Source organism: Triticum urartu, chromosome 4A (assembly GCF_056163025.1).
Source record: "Triticum urartu cultivar PI428250 chromosome 4A, HENAU_Tu73, whole genome shotgun sequence".
In the NCBI taxonomy this organism is placed as follows: domain Eukaryota; kingdom Viridiplantae; phylum Streptophyta; class Magnoliopsida; order Poales; family Poaceae; genus Triticum; species Triticum urartu.
This window is the reverse complement of record NC_141876.1, coordinates 34,435,313-34,449,639: the sequence shown is the minus strand read 5'-3', so window position 1 is coordinate 34,449,639 and position 14,327 is coordinate 34,435,313. Positions and strand designations below refer to the sequence as shown.

The following is a 14,327-nucleotide window of genomic DNA, read 5'->3' as shown; positions in this document are numbered from 1 at the left end:
GTCATATCGGTGTAAAGCGCATGAAGAAACTCCATACTGATGGACTTTTGGAACCACTTGATTATGAATCACTTGGTACTTGCGAACCATGCCTCATGGGCAAGATGACTAAAACGCCGCTCTCCGGAACTATGGAGAGAGCAACAGATTTGTTGGAAATCATACATACAGATGTATGTGGTCCAATGAATGTTGAAGCTCGTGGCGGATATCGTTATTTTCTCACCTTCACAGATGATTTAAGCAGATATGGGTATATCTACTTGATGAAGCATAAGTCTGAAACATTTGAAAAGTTCAAAGAATTTTAGAGTGAATTTGAAAATCATCGTAACAAGAAAATAAAGTTTCTACGATCTGATCGTGGAGAAGAATATTTGAGTTACGAGTTTGGTCTACATTTGAAACAATGCAGAATAGTTTCGCAACTCACGCCACCCGGAACACCACAGCGTAATGGTGTGTCCGAACATCGTAATCGTACTTTACTTGATATGGTGTGATCTATGATGTCTCTTACTAATTTACCGCTATCGTTTTGGGGTTATGCTTTAGAGACGGCCGCATTCACGTTAAATAGGGCACCATCGAAATCCGTTGAGACAACGCCTTATGAACTATGGTTTGGCAAGAAACCAAAGTTGTCGTTTCTGAAAGTTTGGGGCTGCGATACTTATGTGAAAAAAACTTCAACCTGATAAGCTCGAACCCAAATCGGAGAAATGTGTCTTCATAGGATAGCCAAAGGAGACTGTTGGATACACCTTCTATCACAGATCCGAAGGCAAGACATTCGTTGCTAAGAATGGATCCTTTCTAGAGAAGGAGTTTCTCTCGAAAGGAGTGAGTGGGAGGAAAGTAGAACTTGATGAAGTAACAATACCTGCTCCTCTATTGGAAAGTAGTTCATCATAGAAACTAGTTTCTGTGACGCCTACACCAATTAGTGAGGAAGTTAATGATGATGATCATGGAACTTCAGATCAAGTTGCTACTGAACCTCGTAGATCAACCTGAGTAAGATCCGCACCAGAGTGGTACGGTAATCCTGTTCTGGAAGTCACGCTACTAGATCATGATGAACCTACGAACTATGAAGAAGCGATGGTGAGCCCAGATTCAGCAAAATGGCTTGAGGCTATGAAATCTGAGATGGGATCCATGTATGAGAACAAAGTGTGGACTTTGGTTGACTTGCCCGATGATCGGCAAGCCATTGAGAATAAGTGGATCTTCAAGAAGAAGACTGATGCTGATGGTAATGTTACTGTCTACAAAGCTCGACTTGTTGCAAAAGGTTTTCGACAAGTTCAAGGGATTGACTACGATGAGACCTTCCCACCCGTAGCGATGCTTAAGTCTGTCCGAATCATGTTAGCGATTGCCGCATTTTATGATTATGAAATTTGGCAGATGGATGTCAAAACTGCATTCCTGAATGGATTTCTGGAAGAAGAGTTGTATATGATGCAACCGTAAGGTTTTGTCGATCCAAAGGGAGCTAACAAAGTGTGCAAGCTCCAGCGATTCATTTATGGACTGGTGCAAGCCTCTCGGAGTTGGAATAAACGCTTTGATAGTGTAATCAAAGCATTTGGTTTTGTACAGACTTTTGGAGAAGCCTGTATTTACAAGAAAGTGAGTGGGAGCTCTGTAGCACTTCTAATATTATATGTGGATGACATATTGTTGATTGGAAATGATATAGAATTTCTGGATAGCATAAAGGGATACTTGAATAAGAGTTTTTCAATGAAAGACCTCGGTGAAGCTGCTTACATATTGGGCATTAAGATCTATAGAGATAGATCAAGACGCTTAACTGGACTTTCACAAAGCACATACCTTGACAAAGTTTTGAAGAAGTTCAAAATGGATCAAGAAAAGAAAGGGTTCTTGCCTGTGTTACAAGGTGTGAAGTTGAGTAAGACTCAATGCCAGACCACTGCAGAAGATAGAGAGAAGATGAAAGATGTTCCCTATGCTTCATCCATAGGCTCTATCATGTATGCAATGCTGTGTACCAGACATGATGTGTGCCTTGCTATAAGTCTAGCAGGGAGGTACCAAAGTAATCCTGGAGTGGATCACTGGCAAGCGGTCAAGAACATCCTGAAATACCTGAAAAGGACAAAGGAAATGTTTCTCGTATATGGAAGTGACAAAGAGCTCATCATAAATGGTTACGTTGATGCAAGCTTTGACACTGATCCGGACGATTCTAAATCGCAAACCGGATACGTGTTTACATTGAATGGTGGAGCTGTCAGTTGGTGCAGTTCTAAACAAAGTGTCGTGGCGGGATCTACATGTGAAGCGGAGTACATAGCTGCTTCGGAAGCAGCAAATGAAGGAGTCTTGATGAAGGAGTTCATAACCGATCTAGGTGTCTTACCTAGTGCATCGGGTCCAATGAAAATCTTTTGTGACAATACTGGAGCAATAGCCTTGGCGAAGGAATCCAGATTTCACAAGAGAACCAAGCACATCAAGAGACGCTTCAATTCCATCCGGGATTTAGTCCAAGTGGGAGACATATAAATTTGCAAGATACATATGGATCTGAATGTTGCAGACCCGTTGACTAAGCCTCTTCCACGAGCAAAACATGATCAGCACCAAGACTCCATGGGTGTTAGGATCATTACTGTGTAATCTAGATTATTGACTCTAGTGCAAGTGGGAGACTGAAGGAAATATGCCCTAGAGGCAATAATAAAGTTATTATTTATTTCCTTATATCATGACAAATGTTTATTATTCATGCTAGAATTGTATTAACCGGAAACATGATACATGTGTGAATACATAGACAAACAGAGTGTCACTAGTATGCCTCTACTTGACTAGCTCGTTGATCAAAGATGATTATGTTTCCTAGCCATAGACATGAGTTGTCATTTGATTAACGGGATCACATAATTAGGAGAATGATGTGATTGACATGACCCATTCTGTTAGCTTAGCACCCGATCGTTTAGTATGTTGCTATTGCTTTCTTCATGACTTATACATGTTCCTATGACTATGAGATTATGCAACTCCCGTTTACCGGAGGAACACTTTGTGTGCTACCAAACATCACAACATAACTGGGTGATTATAAAGGTGCTCTACAGGTGTCTCCGAAGGTACATGTTGGGTTGGCGTATTTCAAGATTAGGATTTGTCACTCCGATTGTCGGAGAGGTATCTCTAGGCCCTCTCGGTAATGCACATCACTTAAGACTTGCAAGCATTGCAACTAATGAGTTAGTTGCGGTATGATGTATTACGGAACGAGTAAAGAGACTTGCCGGTAACGAGATTGAACTAGGTATTGAGATACCAACGATCGAATCTCGGGCAAGTAACATACCGATGACAAAGGGAACAACGTATGTTGTTATGCGGTCTGACCGATAAAGATCTTCGTAGAATATGTAGGAGCCAATATGAGCATCTAGGTTCCGCTATTGGTTATTGACTGGGGACGTGTCTCGGTCATGTCTACATAGTTCTCGAACCCGTAGGGTCCACACGCTTAACGTTTCGATGACAATTTTATTATGAGTTTATATGTTTTGATGTACCGAAGATTGTTCGGAGTCCCGGATGTGATCAAGGACATGATGAGGAGTCTCGAAATGGTCGAGACATGAAGATTGATATATTGGAAGTCTTTATTTGGATATCGGAAGTGTTCCGGGTGAAATCGGGATTTTAGCGGAGTACCGGGAGGTTACCGGAACCCCCCGGGAGGTAAATGGGCCTTAGTGGGCCTTTACGGAGAAGAGGAGAGGTGGCCAGGGCTGGGCCGCACGCCCCTCCCCCCTAGTCCGAATAGGACAAGGAGAAGGGGGCGGCGCCCCCTTCCTTCTCTCTCCTCTTTCCCCCTCCCGAATCCTATTCCAACTAGGAAAGGGGGGGGTGGGGAGTCCTACTCCCGGTAGGAGTAGGACTCCTCCTGGCGCGCCTCTCCCCTAGCCGGCCACCCCCCCTTGCTCCTTTATATACGGGGGCAAGGGGGCACCCCACAGACACAATAATTGACCAGTTGATCTTTTAGCCGTGTGCGGTGCCCCCCTCCACCATAGTCCACCTCGATAATACTGTAGCGGTGCTTAGGCGAAGCCCTGCGTCGGTAGAACATCAACATCGTCACCACGCCATCGTGCTGACGAAACTCTCCCTCAACACTCAGCTGGATCGGAGTTCGAGGGACGTCATCGGGCTGAACGTGTGCTGAACTCGGAGGTGCCGTGCGTTCGGTACTTGATCGGTCGGATCATGAAGACGTACGACTACATCAACCGCGTTGTGCTAAATGCTTCCGCTGTCGGTCTACGAGGGTACGTGGACAACACTCTCCCCTCTCGTTGCTATGCATCACCATGATCTTGCGTGTGCGTAGGAATTTTTTTGAAATTACTACGTTCCCCAACACTAGAGGCGACGAGGGCAATGCGGTGGCATGAGAGGGCAGAGCGGATCTTCGATGATGTAAAGTGTTGGTCGCAGAGTGTGAAGGAGTGGAAGAGAGTGATTGCAGAGATTGAGGTAGATCCAACTATCTCCAGTGTCTGCCGGGAAGGGAGCATTGAAGCTGCCAAGCAGCACTCCAACTGGGAGCTACGCAATTTGGGCCGGAGAATCTACTTCGAGAGCAATGTGGAGGAGAGAGCTAGGATGCCACCCCCAAGTGCATCGGCGTTTGATATCATCAACTGGGGAAGGGCGGAGGTGAAAACTCCAATGGGCAAGGCATGGTGGGAGTGCTTGAACGGTCGGATGCCGACCAGCGTTTCGCCTCCGCCTGAACCGGTGGATCCGCTGTCGTATCTATCTCCACAGCTAGGCCTAACATACAAGGACCTCTGAAGATGTCTCCCCGCTCTCTAAACTTGTCTTAAGAACTTGTTGAACCGGTTGTTGGCTTTGCGAAAGCTTTTTGCGAAACTATTTGCATTAGTTCGGGTTGTCAAACTATGTGGACAAGTTTGCTATTTGCTATTTGCTACTTGTGAAACTATGTGTAAACTGTTTGATATTTGCTATGTGAACCTTTTTTAATATGTGAGCTCATATTTTGCTATTTGTGAAATATGTGAAACGTGTGATAAAACTTTACAAAAAAACAATCACTAAAACTTGTAAAAACCCAAAACCACAGGACCCTACCGCCACGAGGCCCGGCGGTAGGGTCAGGCAACCTACTGCCACGCCCTGCGGCGGTAGGGTGCTGCGCTGGCTGTTAGGTAACGGCAGTGGGCTGTCCATGCCACCGCTAGAAGCCCTGGCGGTAGGCTGCCTAACCCTACCGTCGGGCCTCATGGCAGTAGCAAAATGGTCAGATTTAAAAAAAATCCAAACTGGGGTTAGATCCCGATTTTATATGTACAAAAGGTCAGAACACGAAATTTTGCCTGCTCTGGTTGGTATCGAGCTTTGTTCAAGGCCGTCTACAGGAATTTGAGGCCCTGGGACCAAATATGAAATGGGGCCTTAAATTTTAAAAAATGTACAACGGAGATTGCAAGGGAAAACATGGACTCGTGTGGGCCAAAACTTAATCGGCTTTCTCCTATTTTCCCTCCGATGGGGGCCCCATGATTTTGGGGGCCCTGTGCAGTCGGCCACTTTGGCCGCCCTCATTGATGGGCCTGGCTTTGTTCACACCGTGCTGCTGCTGAGTGTGCGGAAGACAACGTCGATATACCCCAAAGGAGCTGGTGTTTTTTCTTTATTATTGTAAGGATGGTCTTACTATAGTTGAACAACTTTAATACATTACACCCTCTGTTTCTAAATATAAGTCTTTTTAGAGATTCCAATAAGAGGCTACATACGGATGTATATAGACATATTTTAAAGTATAGATTCACTCATTTTGCTCCGTATGTAGTCCCTTATTGAAATCTCTAAAATGACTTATATTTAGGAACAGAGGGACCTTAGGAAATCTCAATGGCGGCCATCAAAACAGACGCACTATTTGCCTACAGACTAGTCCAGACTCGTCTGCGTACACGGATACCGGAGCCGGCCGTCCAACCCTATGCCTTAAACATCTGCCTTTGTTTTATTTTTCTTAAGTCCGCGTCACTCAAAATAATTACATAAAATAGCACAATTCATCCATAAATAGCATGCAAATATTCCTTGTACTACTACTAGGGAAAACCCTAGTACTGGCGCGGGTCTAGAAGCTATCAGTAGCGCGGGTGCCCGTGCTACTGCTACGACGCTACAGATAACCTTTAGCAGTAGCGCGTGTTTTATGCATGTTATACAAGATTTGATATAGTAGCAATTTAGAGATTGCACAAATCCAAATTTGGTCACTTTGGATCCATCCACTTGAATCAAATCCACATTTTTTCCACCCACGGATATAATAACTCATCATGATCATAATAACAACTCATCATCATCATCATCATCATAACAAGTCCTACTCATCATCAACATAGTCATATAAGAACTCATCATTCTAGCACATAACTCATCATCATAATAATAATAACAACTCATCATCATCATAGTCATAACCAACATTAGTTAATTGTTCTTGCATATGCATTAGATGAGGCACAAAATTCTTAGGTAGTTTCTGTTGAAGAACATAATAATAACATAGTTAGCAATGTAGTTTAGCTTAAGAAGACTGTATGCAAAAGATGCACTGGTGACATAATAGTAAAAAAATCTTACCATGCTATTGATATTACCATAGTTCAACACGTGGACTAGTGGCATGTATTGACCATAATGTTGGCTATTTTCATAATTGTTGTTGAAAGTCTCAATATCATTAATAAATGAGACAAGATGATTTTTCTCCTCGCAAGTTAGTTCATAGCCATAACTATAGTAGGTGTTGTCTACTACCTTCCGTACATTTCTTGAAGGATGGAAATAAGCTGTCAACTATTTTTAAATAAACAATATAAATTACTTAACAAATTTATTTGACAAACTCACATAGAGGTAGAGCTGAAAGCATACCCACATTCACCCAAATGTCAATATTATCTTCAACATCACTTCAGGACGAATATCGAAGGCTATTTGCATATCCTCCTGAAATCCATAGGCCTTGTATAGACCTCTCCAATTTGAGCAACCAAAATGTGTGTGATTAACTGATTGTAGACCTTAACCACAAAAGCATAACCATCTTGAGTCCTAAGATGAGCTATCTTCGTCTCCATATTGTCAATATCTTGGAAATCGAGCTTATCCAAGACAAACAGTCTTGCATGGCAGGGGATGCACTAGTTGAATTGTAAAAAAACAGAAATTACACGTTGAAGAAAATGAGCACAAGTCATGATTGATTATGAAAAAATACATGTCGTTGTTACATACCGTAAAAGCATCGAAGGTCTCGTCCAGCTTGATGGTGAAGAATCTACCGTTTTCCAGGTGATGCCTGTCGCACATACCTGGGTCGTCGCTGCGGTATTCGCACTCGGGGATCCTATCATCGTCAGACATTTCCTGTGTTCATATTCAAATATTATAAATCGACCGCTATTACCAGAAACTCAACACACATATCACTATTCAGCACGGGTTGACTTTTGGTCTGTCGAGTCTTCCTTGAAAACTCTCATCTCACGTGGTGTATATGGTGGGCACTCCCTCTCTGATATATTCGATCGTCGGTGATGGTCGCTCCTCCCTTCGTTCCCGAGTGCATTACACCAAAATGTCTAGAACATGGGAACGAAGGAGAAGCGACCCTCACGACAACAGTCAAGATTCTTCGTCTCTAATATTTGCGACCGTCGGTGATGGTCGCTCCTCCTTTCATTTGAAAGTGCATTAAACCAAAATGTCTAGCGCCTGCGAATGAAGATGAAGCGACCCCCACGACAACAGTCGGGATTCTTCCTCCTCACTGATGTATATGGTGGACACTCCATCACTGATTTTTTGACCATTGGTGATGGTCGCTATTCTCTTCCTTCCCATGCTTTACCAAAAGGTCTATCACAAGAAAGAAGAGGAAGAGTGACCCCCACGACAACAGTCGGCATTCTTTTTCTCTCATATATGGTGGACACTCTCCCTCACTGATTTTTTGGTCATCATGTATGGAGCCCCGACAGATTTAAAGTCAACCCAAAATGTCATTCAATTCTCTTTTCAGCAAATTCAGGGCACTCGATATTTCCTATATCCTAGCACAAGTCATGCTAAAATTCACGGAAAATCCTAGCATCACCTTTGCTAAAATAGGACATATCGAGCGCCTGAAATTTGGCGGAACGGAAATGAATCAACACTCCTGCAAAACATATGGGCCACTCGGAGGTGTTCCCTTCCAACATAGGCCAACTAGGGCAAGCACATATCCTTCATTTCGTATTTAAGCAAGCACATAGACCATGTTTACTCACTATAGACGATGGCGGTCGACCGGGCGCGGGTGTCGTCGGTGATCTTTTGGGCGTCGTCGACCGGCTCCCCGGTGATTGATACGTCCATTTTGCGTCATGTTTTCCTACTGATATTTATGATGTTTTATGCATAATAATGCTTTTTGGAGTAATTCTAATGCCTTTTCTCTCATAATATGCAAGGTACACACAAAGAGGGAGAATTCTGGCAGCTGGAAATCTGGACCTGGAAAAGCTACGTCAGGCTACCTATTCTGCACAACTCCAAACAAGCTAAAACTTTACGGAGAATTTTATTGGAATATATGAAGAATATTGGAGCAAATAAATACCAGAGGGGCCCACCAGGTGGGCACAACCCACCTGGGCGTGCCAGGGAGCCTAGGCACGCCCTGGTGGGTTGTGCTCACCCAGGCCCACCTCTGGTGCCCATCTTCTGGTATATAAGTCATTTTGACCTAGAAAAAAATAAGGAGAGGACTTTCGGGATGGAGCACCGCCGTCTCGAGGCGGAACTTGGGCAGGAGCACTTTTGCCCTCCGGCGGAGCGATTCCGCCGGGGGAACTTCCCTCCTGAAGGGGGAAATCATCGTCGTCATCATCACCAACAACTCTCCCATCTTGGGGAGGGCAATCTCCATCAACATCTTCAACAGCACCATCTCATATCAAACCCTAGTTCATCTCTTGTGTTCAATCTTTGTACCAGAACTATAGATTGGTGCTTGTGGGTGAATAGTAGTGTTGATTACATCTTGTAGTTGATTACTATATGGTTTATTTGGTGGAAGATTATATGTTCAGATCCAATATGCTATTTAATACCCCTCTGATCTTGAGCATGATTATCATTTGTGAGTAGTTACTTTTGTTCTTGAGGCCACGGGAGAAATCATGTTGCAAGTCATCATGTGAACTTGATATGTGTTCGATATTTTGATAGTATGTATGTTATGATTCCCTTAGTGGTGTCATGTGAATGTCGACTCTACATGACACCTCACCATATTTGGGCCTAAGGGAATGCATTGGGGAGTAGTTATTAGATGATGGGTTGCGAGAGTGACAGAAGCTTAAACCCTACTCTATGCTCTATTCCGTAAGGGACCGATTGGATCCAAAAGTTTAATGCTATGGTTAGAATTTATTCTTAATACTTTTCTCATAGTTGCGGATGCTTGCGAGATGGTTAATCATAAGTAGGAGGTTTGTTCAAGTAAGAAAAACACCTAAGCACCGGTCCACCCACATATCAAATTATCAAAGTAGCGAACACGAATCGAACCAACATGATGGAAGTGACTAGATGAAATTCCCGTGTACCCTCAAGAACGCTTTGCTTACTATAAGAGATCGTTTTGGCTTGTCCTTTGCGTGAAAAGGATTGGGCTAGCTTGTTGTACTTTTGTTACTATTATCGTTACTTGCTCATTACAAATTATCTTGCTATCAAACTACTCTGTTACTTACAATTTCAGCACTTGCAGACCTTACCTTGCTGAAAACCACTTGTCATTTCCTTCTGCTCCTTGTTGGGTTCGACACTCTTACTTATCGAAAAGAGCTACAATTGATCCCAATACTTGTGGGTCATCAGTGATCTACCTTGCACCACACATGAGCATTTATATAGAAAATTTCAAAGTTGGTGCTCATTTGGACAAGAAGCATAACTAAATACCCTAGTTCTTCAAGAAAGTAGGTCTCTCTCTCTCTATGTCCCTCTCTCTAAATTTGGCAATGTGAGAATGACATAAAAACAATATACTGAAATTTTTCAAATTTTCTACTCTATTCAACACTTAAAGGTATTTGATACCTAAAATACTTAAAGGTATTTGGTTCAAAAGACATACATTTACTGAACATTTTCTAATTTTATACTCTATTCAACACTTACTATTCTATTCTATTCAAAATACCTACATTTACTAATTTTCTATTCTATTCAAAACACCTAAATTTACTAAAAATTTCCTAATCTATTCAAATAATATACATTCTATTGTATTAAAACATTAAAAAAACCTACATTCTACAAGAACAAAGGGATGAGGTCGGGATGGAGAGAGGGAAGAAGGAAGGGAGGAGGGAGGAAGGGAGGGAGGGAGTGACATAGAGAGAGGGAGGAGGCCGGGATGGGGGGAGTAGAGAGAGGAGGCCGGGATGGAGGTAGAAGGACGGCGGGCAACGGGAGGAGGAGGAAGAAGGGTGTGGACGACGAGCGGTGAGAGGAGGGAGGAGGGCGACGAGAGGAGGAGGGAGGGAGAGGTGCCGGCTGTGGCGGGCGCCGGTGGTGGCAGAGAGAGCGAGCAAGAGAGTGTGAGGGGAGAGTGAGGGAGAGGTAGTGGAACATGTCGCGGAGGAATAAGATATGGCTAGCTTAGCAGTAGCACGGGGTCAGTGCCCACATTGCTGCTAAGTGGGCTGGGGAGCTGGCCCCGGGCTGGCCATAGTAGCAGCGAGGGTTATAGAACCGCGCTACTATTAACGGGCTTAGCAGTAGCGCGGTCCGGCGACCCATGCTGCTATTATGGCCAGCCCGTGGGGGTACTGTGGAGCCCACTTAGCAGCAATGCTTGTTGGGGCACCCCGCGCTACTGTTATGTGATGATACATGTAGCGCTGGTTCTTACCCCCTGCTACTGCTACTTAACAGTAGCGTGGGGTTCTTACCCCTCGCTATTGCTAAGCATCTACCTATAGCCCTTTCCCCAGTAGTGTTTTGAAGGAAATATGCCCTAGAGGCAATAATAAAGTTGTTATTTCATATTTCCTTATTCATGATAAAGGTTTATTATTCATGCTAGAATTGTATTGATCGAAAACCTAAATACATGTGTAAATACATAAACAAACACCGTGTCCCTAGTGAGCCTCTACTTGACTAGCTCGTTGATCAAAGATGGTTAAGGTTTCCTAACCATGGACATCAGTTGTCTTTTGATAACGGGATCACATCATTAGGATAATGATGTGATGGAGAAGACCCATCTGTTAGCTTAGCATTATGATCGTTCAGTTTTATTGCTATTGCTTTCTTCATGTCAAATACATATTCCTTCGACTATGACATTATGCAACTCCCGGATACCAGAGGAATGCCTTGTGTGCTATCAAACGTCACAACGTAACTGGGTGATTATAAAGATTCTCTACAGGTATCTCCGAATGTGTTTGTTGAGTTGGCATAGATCGAGATTAGGATTTGTCACTCCGAGTATCGAAGAGGTATCTGTGGGCCCTCTCGGCAATACACATCATAAGCTTGCAAGCAAACAACTAAGGAATTAGTCACGAGGTGATGTATTACGGGACGAGTAAAGAGACTTGCCAGCAATGACATTGAACTAGGTATGAAGATACCGACGATCGAATCTCGGGCAGTAACATACTGATGGACAAAGGGAATTATGTGTGTTGACATAAAGGTTCGACCGATAAAGATCTTCGTAGAATATGTAGGAGCCAATATGGGCACCTAGGCTTCGCTATTGGTTATTGACCGGAGAGGTGTCTCAGTCATGTCTACATAGTTCTCGAACCCGTAGAGTCCGCATGCTTAACGTTCGATGACGATATAGTATTGTATGAGTTATGTGATTTGGTGACCGAATGTTGTTCGGAGTCCCAGATGAGATCACTGACACGATGAGGAGTCTTGAAATGGTCGAGAGGTAAAGATTGATATATATGACGATGGTATTCGGACACCGGAAGTGTTCCGGAGGGTACCGGGTACATATCGGGTCACCGGAAGGGGTTCCGGGCACCCCCGGCAAAAGATATGGGCCTTATGGGCCAAGAGGGGAAATGCACCAGCCACAAGGGGCTGGTGCTCACCCATATGGGTCGAACAAGGAGGAGAAGGAAAGAGGGGAAGGGAAAGGAAAGGGGGGATTCGACCTCCCCCTTCCTTCCCTCCTCCCTCCTCTTTCCTTCCCCCTTCGGCAAATATGGCAGGGGGCGCAGCCAAGGGGAGACCCCAAGTAGGATTCCTCCTACTTGGGCGCCTCCTAGCAGCCTCTCCTCTCACTCCCACCTATATATATGTGGGGGGGGGGCTCCCTACCACACCCCAGACAATTGCTTAGCCGTGTGCAGCGCCCCCCTCCACCGTTTACACCCCCGGTCATATTTTCGTAGTGCTTAGGCGAAGCCCTGCGAGGATCACTTCACCATCACCGTCACCATGCTGTCGTGCTGACGGAACTCATCTACTACCTCAACGTCTTGCCGGATCAAGAAGGCGAGGGACGTCACCGAGATGAACGTGTGCAGAACACAGAGGTGCCATGCGTTTGGTACTTGATCGGTTGAAGCACATAGAAGTTCGACTACATCAACCGCGTTGAGAAACGCTTCCGCTTACGGTCTATGAGGGTACGTAGACACACTATCCCCCTCGTTGCTATGCATCTCCAAGGATAGAACATTGCGTGTGCGTAGAATTTTTTTTGTTTTTCATGCAACATTTTCCAGCAGTTGAGACAGGTGTATGCGTAGATGATATGCACGAGTAGAACACAAAGAGTTGTGGACGGTGATAGTCATACTGCTTACCATCAACGTCTTATTTTGATTCGGTGGTATTGTGGGATGAAGCGACCCGACCAACCTTACATGTCCACGCACATGAGACCGGTTCCACCGACAGACATGCAACTAGTTTTGCATAAAGGTGGCTCGCGGGTGTCTGTTTCTCCTACTTTAGTGGAATCGAATTTGACTGTGGCCGGTCCTTGAAGAAGGTTAAAATAGAAAACTTGATGAAACACCGTTGTGGTTTTATGCGTAGGTAAGAACGGTTCTTGCTAGAATCCCGTAGCAGCCACGTAAAACTTGCAACAACAAAGTAGAGAACATCTAACTTGTTTTTGCAGGGCATGTTGTGATGTGATATGGTCAACACATGATGTGATATACGTTGTTGTATGATATGATCATGTTTTGTAAGTTATCAGCAACCAACATGAGCTTATGGTTGTCTCTCTATTGTATGAAATGCATACGCCATGTAATTGCTTTACTTTATCACCATGCGTCAGCGATAGTTGTAGAAGCAATAGTTGGCGAGACGACCACGACACAATGATGGAGATCAAGGTGTCGAGCCGGTGACGATGGACATCATGAAGATGCTTTGGAGATAGATCAAAAGCACAAGATGATGACGGCCATATCATGTCACATATTTTGATTGCATGTGATGTTTATCTTTTATGCATCTTATTTTACTTAGTACGGCGGTAGCATTATAAGATGATCCCTTCACTAAATTTCAAGGTAAAAGTGTTCTCCCTGAGTATGCACCGTTGCTACAGTTCGTCGTGTTGAGACACCATGTGATGATCGGGTGTGATAGACTCTACGTTCACATACAACGGGTGCAAGACAATTTTGCACATGCGAAATACTTGGGTTAAACTTGACGAGCCTAGCATGTACAGACATGGCCTGGGAACACTGGAGACCGAAAGGTCAAACGTGAACCGTATAGTAGATATGATCAACATAGAGATGTTCACCATTGACGACTACCCCTTCTCACGTGATGATCGGACGTGGGTTTGTTGATTTGGATCACGTATCACTTAGATGACTTGAGGGATGTCTATTTAAGTGGGAGTTCTTAAGTAATTTGATTAATTGAACTTAATTTATGATGAACTTAATCCTGATAGTATTTGCATATCTATGTTGAGGATCAATGGCTCGTGCTCCCGTTCCCCTGAATTTCAATGCGTTCCTAGAGAAAGCTAAGTTGAAATATGATGGTGGAAACTACACGGACTGGGTCCGTAACTTGAGGATTATCCTCATAGCTGCACAGAAGAATTATGTCCTTGATACACCGCTAGGTGAAAGGCCTGCTGCAGGAGCAGAAGCTAATGTTTTGAACGTCTGGCAAGCTCAATCAGATGACTACTCGATAGTTCA

General features: G+C 44.0%; 1 protein-coding gene across 1 annotated transcript in view; it reads left to right on the top strand.

The window, feature by feature from the left end:
- Positions 1-4,860, top strand: part of LOC147974624 (uncharacterized) — a 35,208-nt gene extending 30,348 nt beyond the window's left edge. The window contains exon 3 of the mRNA XM_087520098.1: positions 4,425-4,860. Within this exon, the coding sequence (XP_087376224.1) occupies positions 4,425-4,860 (436 nt within the window). The remainder of the gene's footprint in view (positions 1-4,424) is intronic.
- The last annotated feature ends 9,467 nt before the right edge of the window (positions 4,861-14,327 follow it).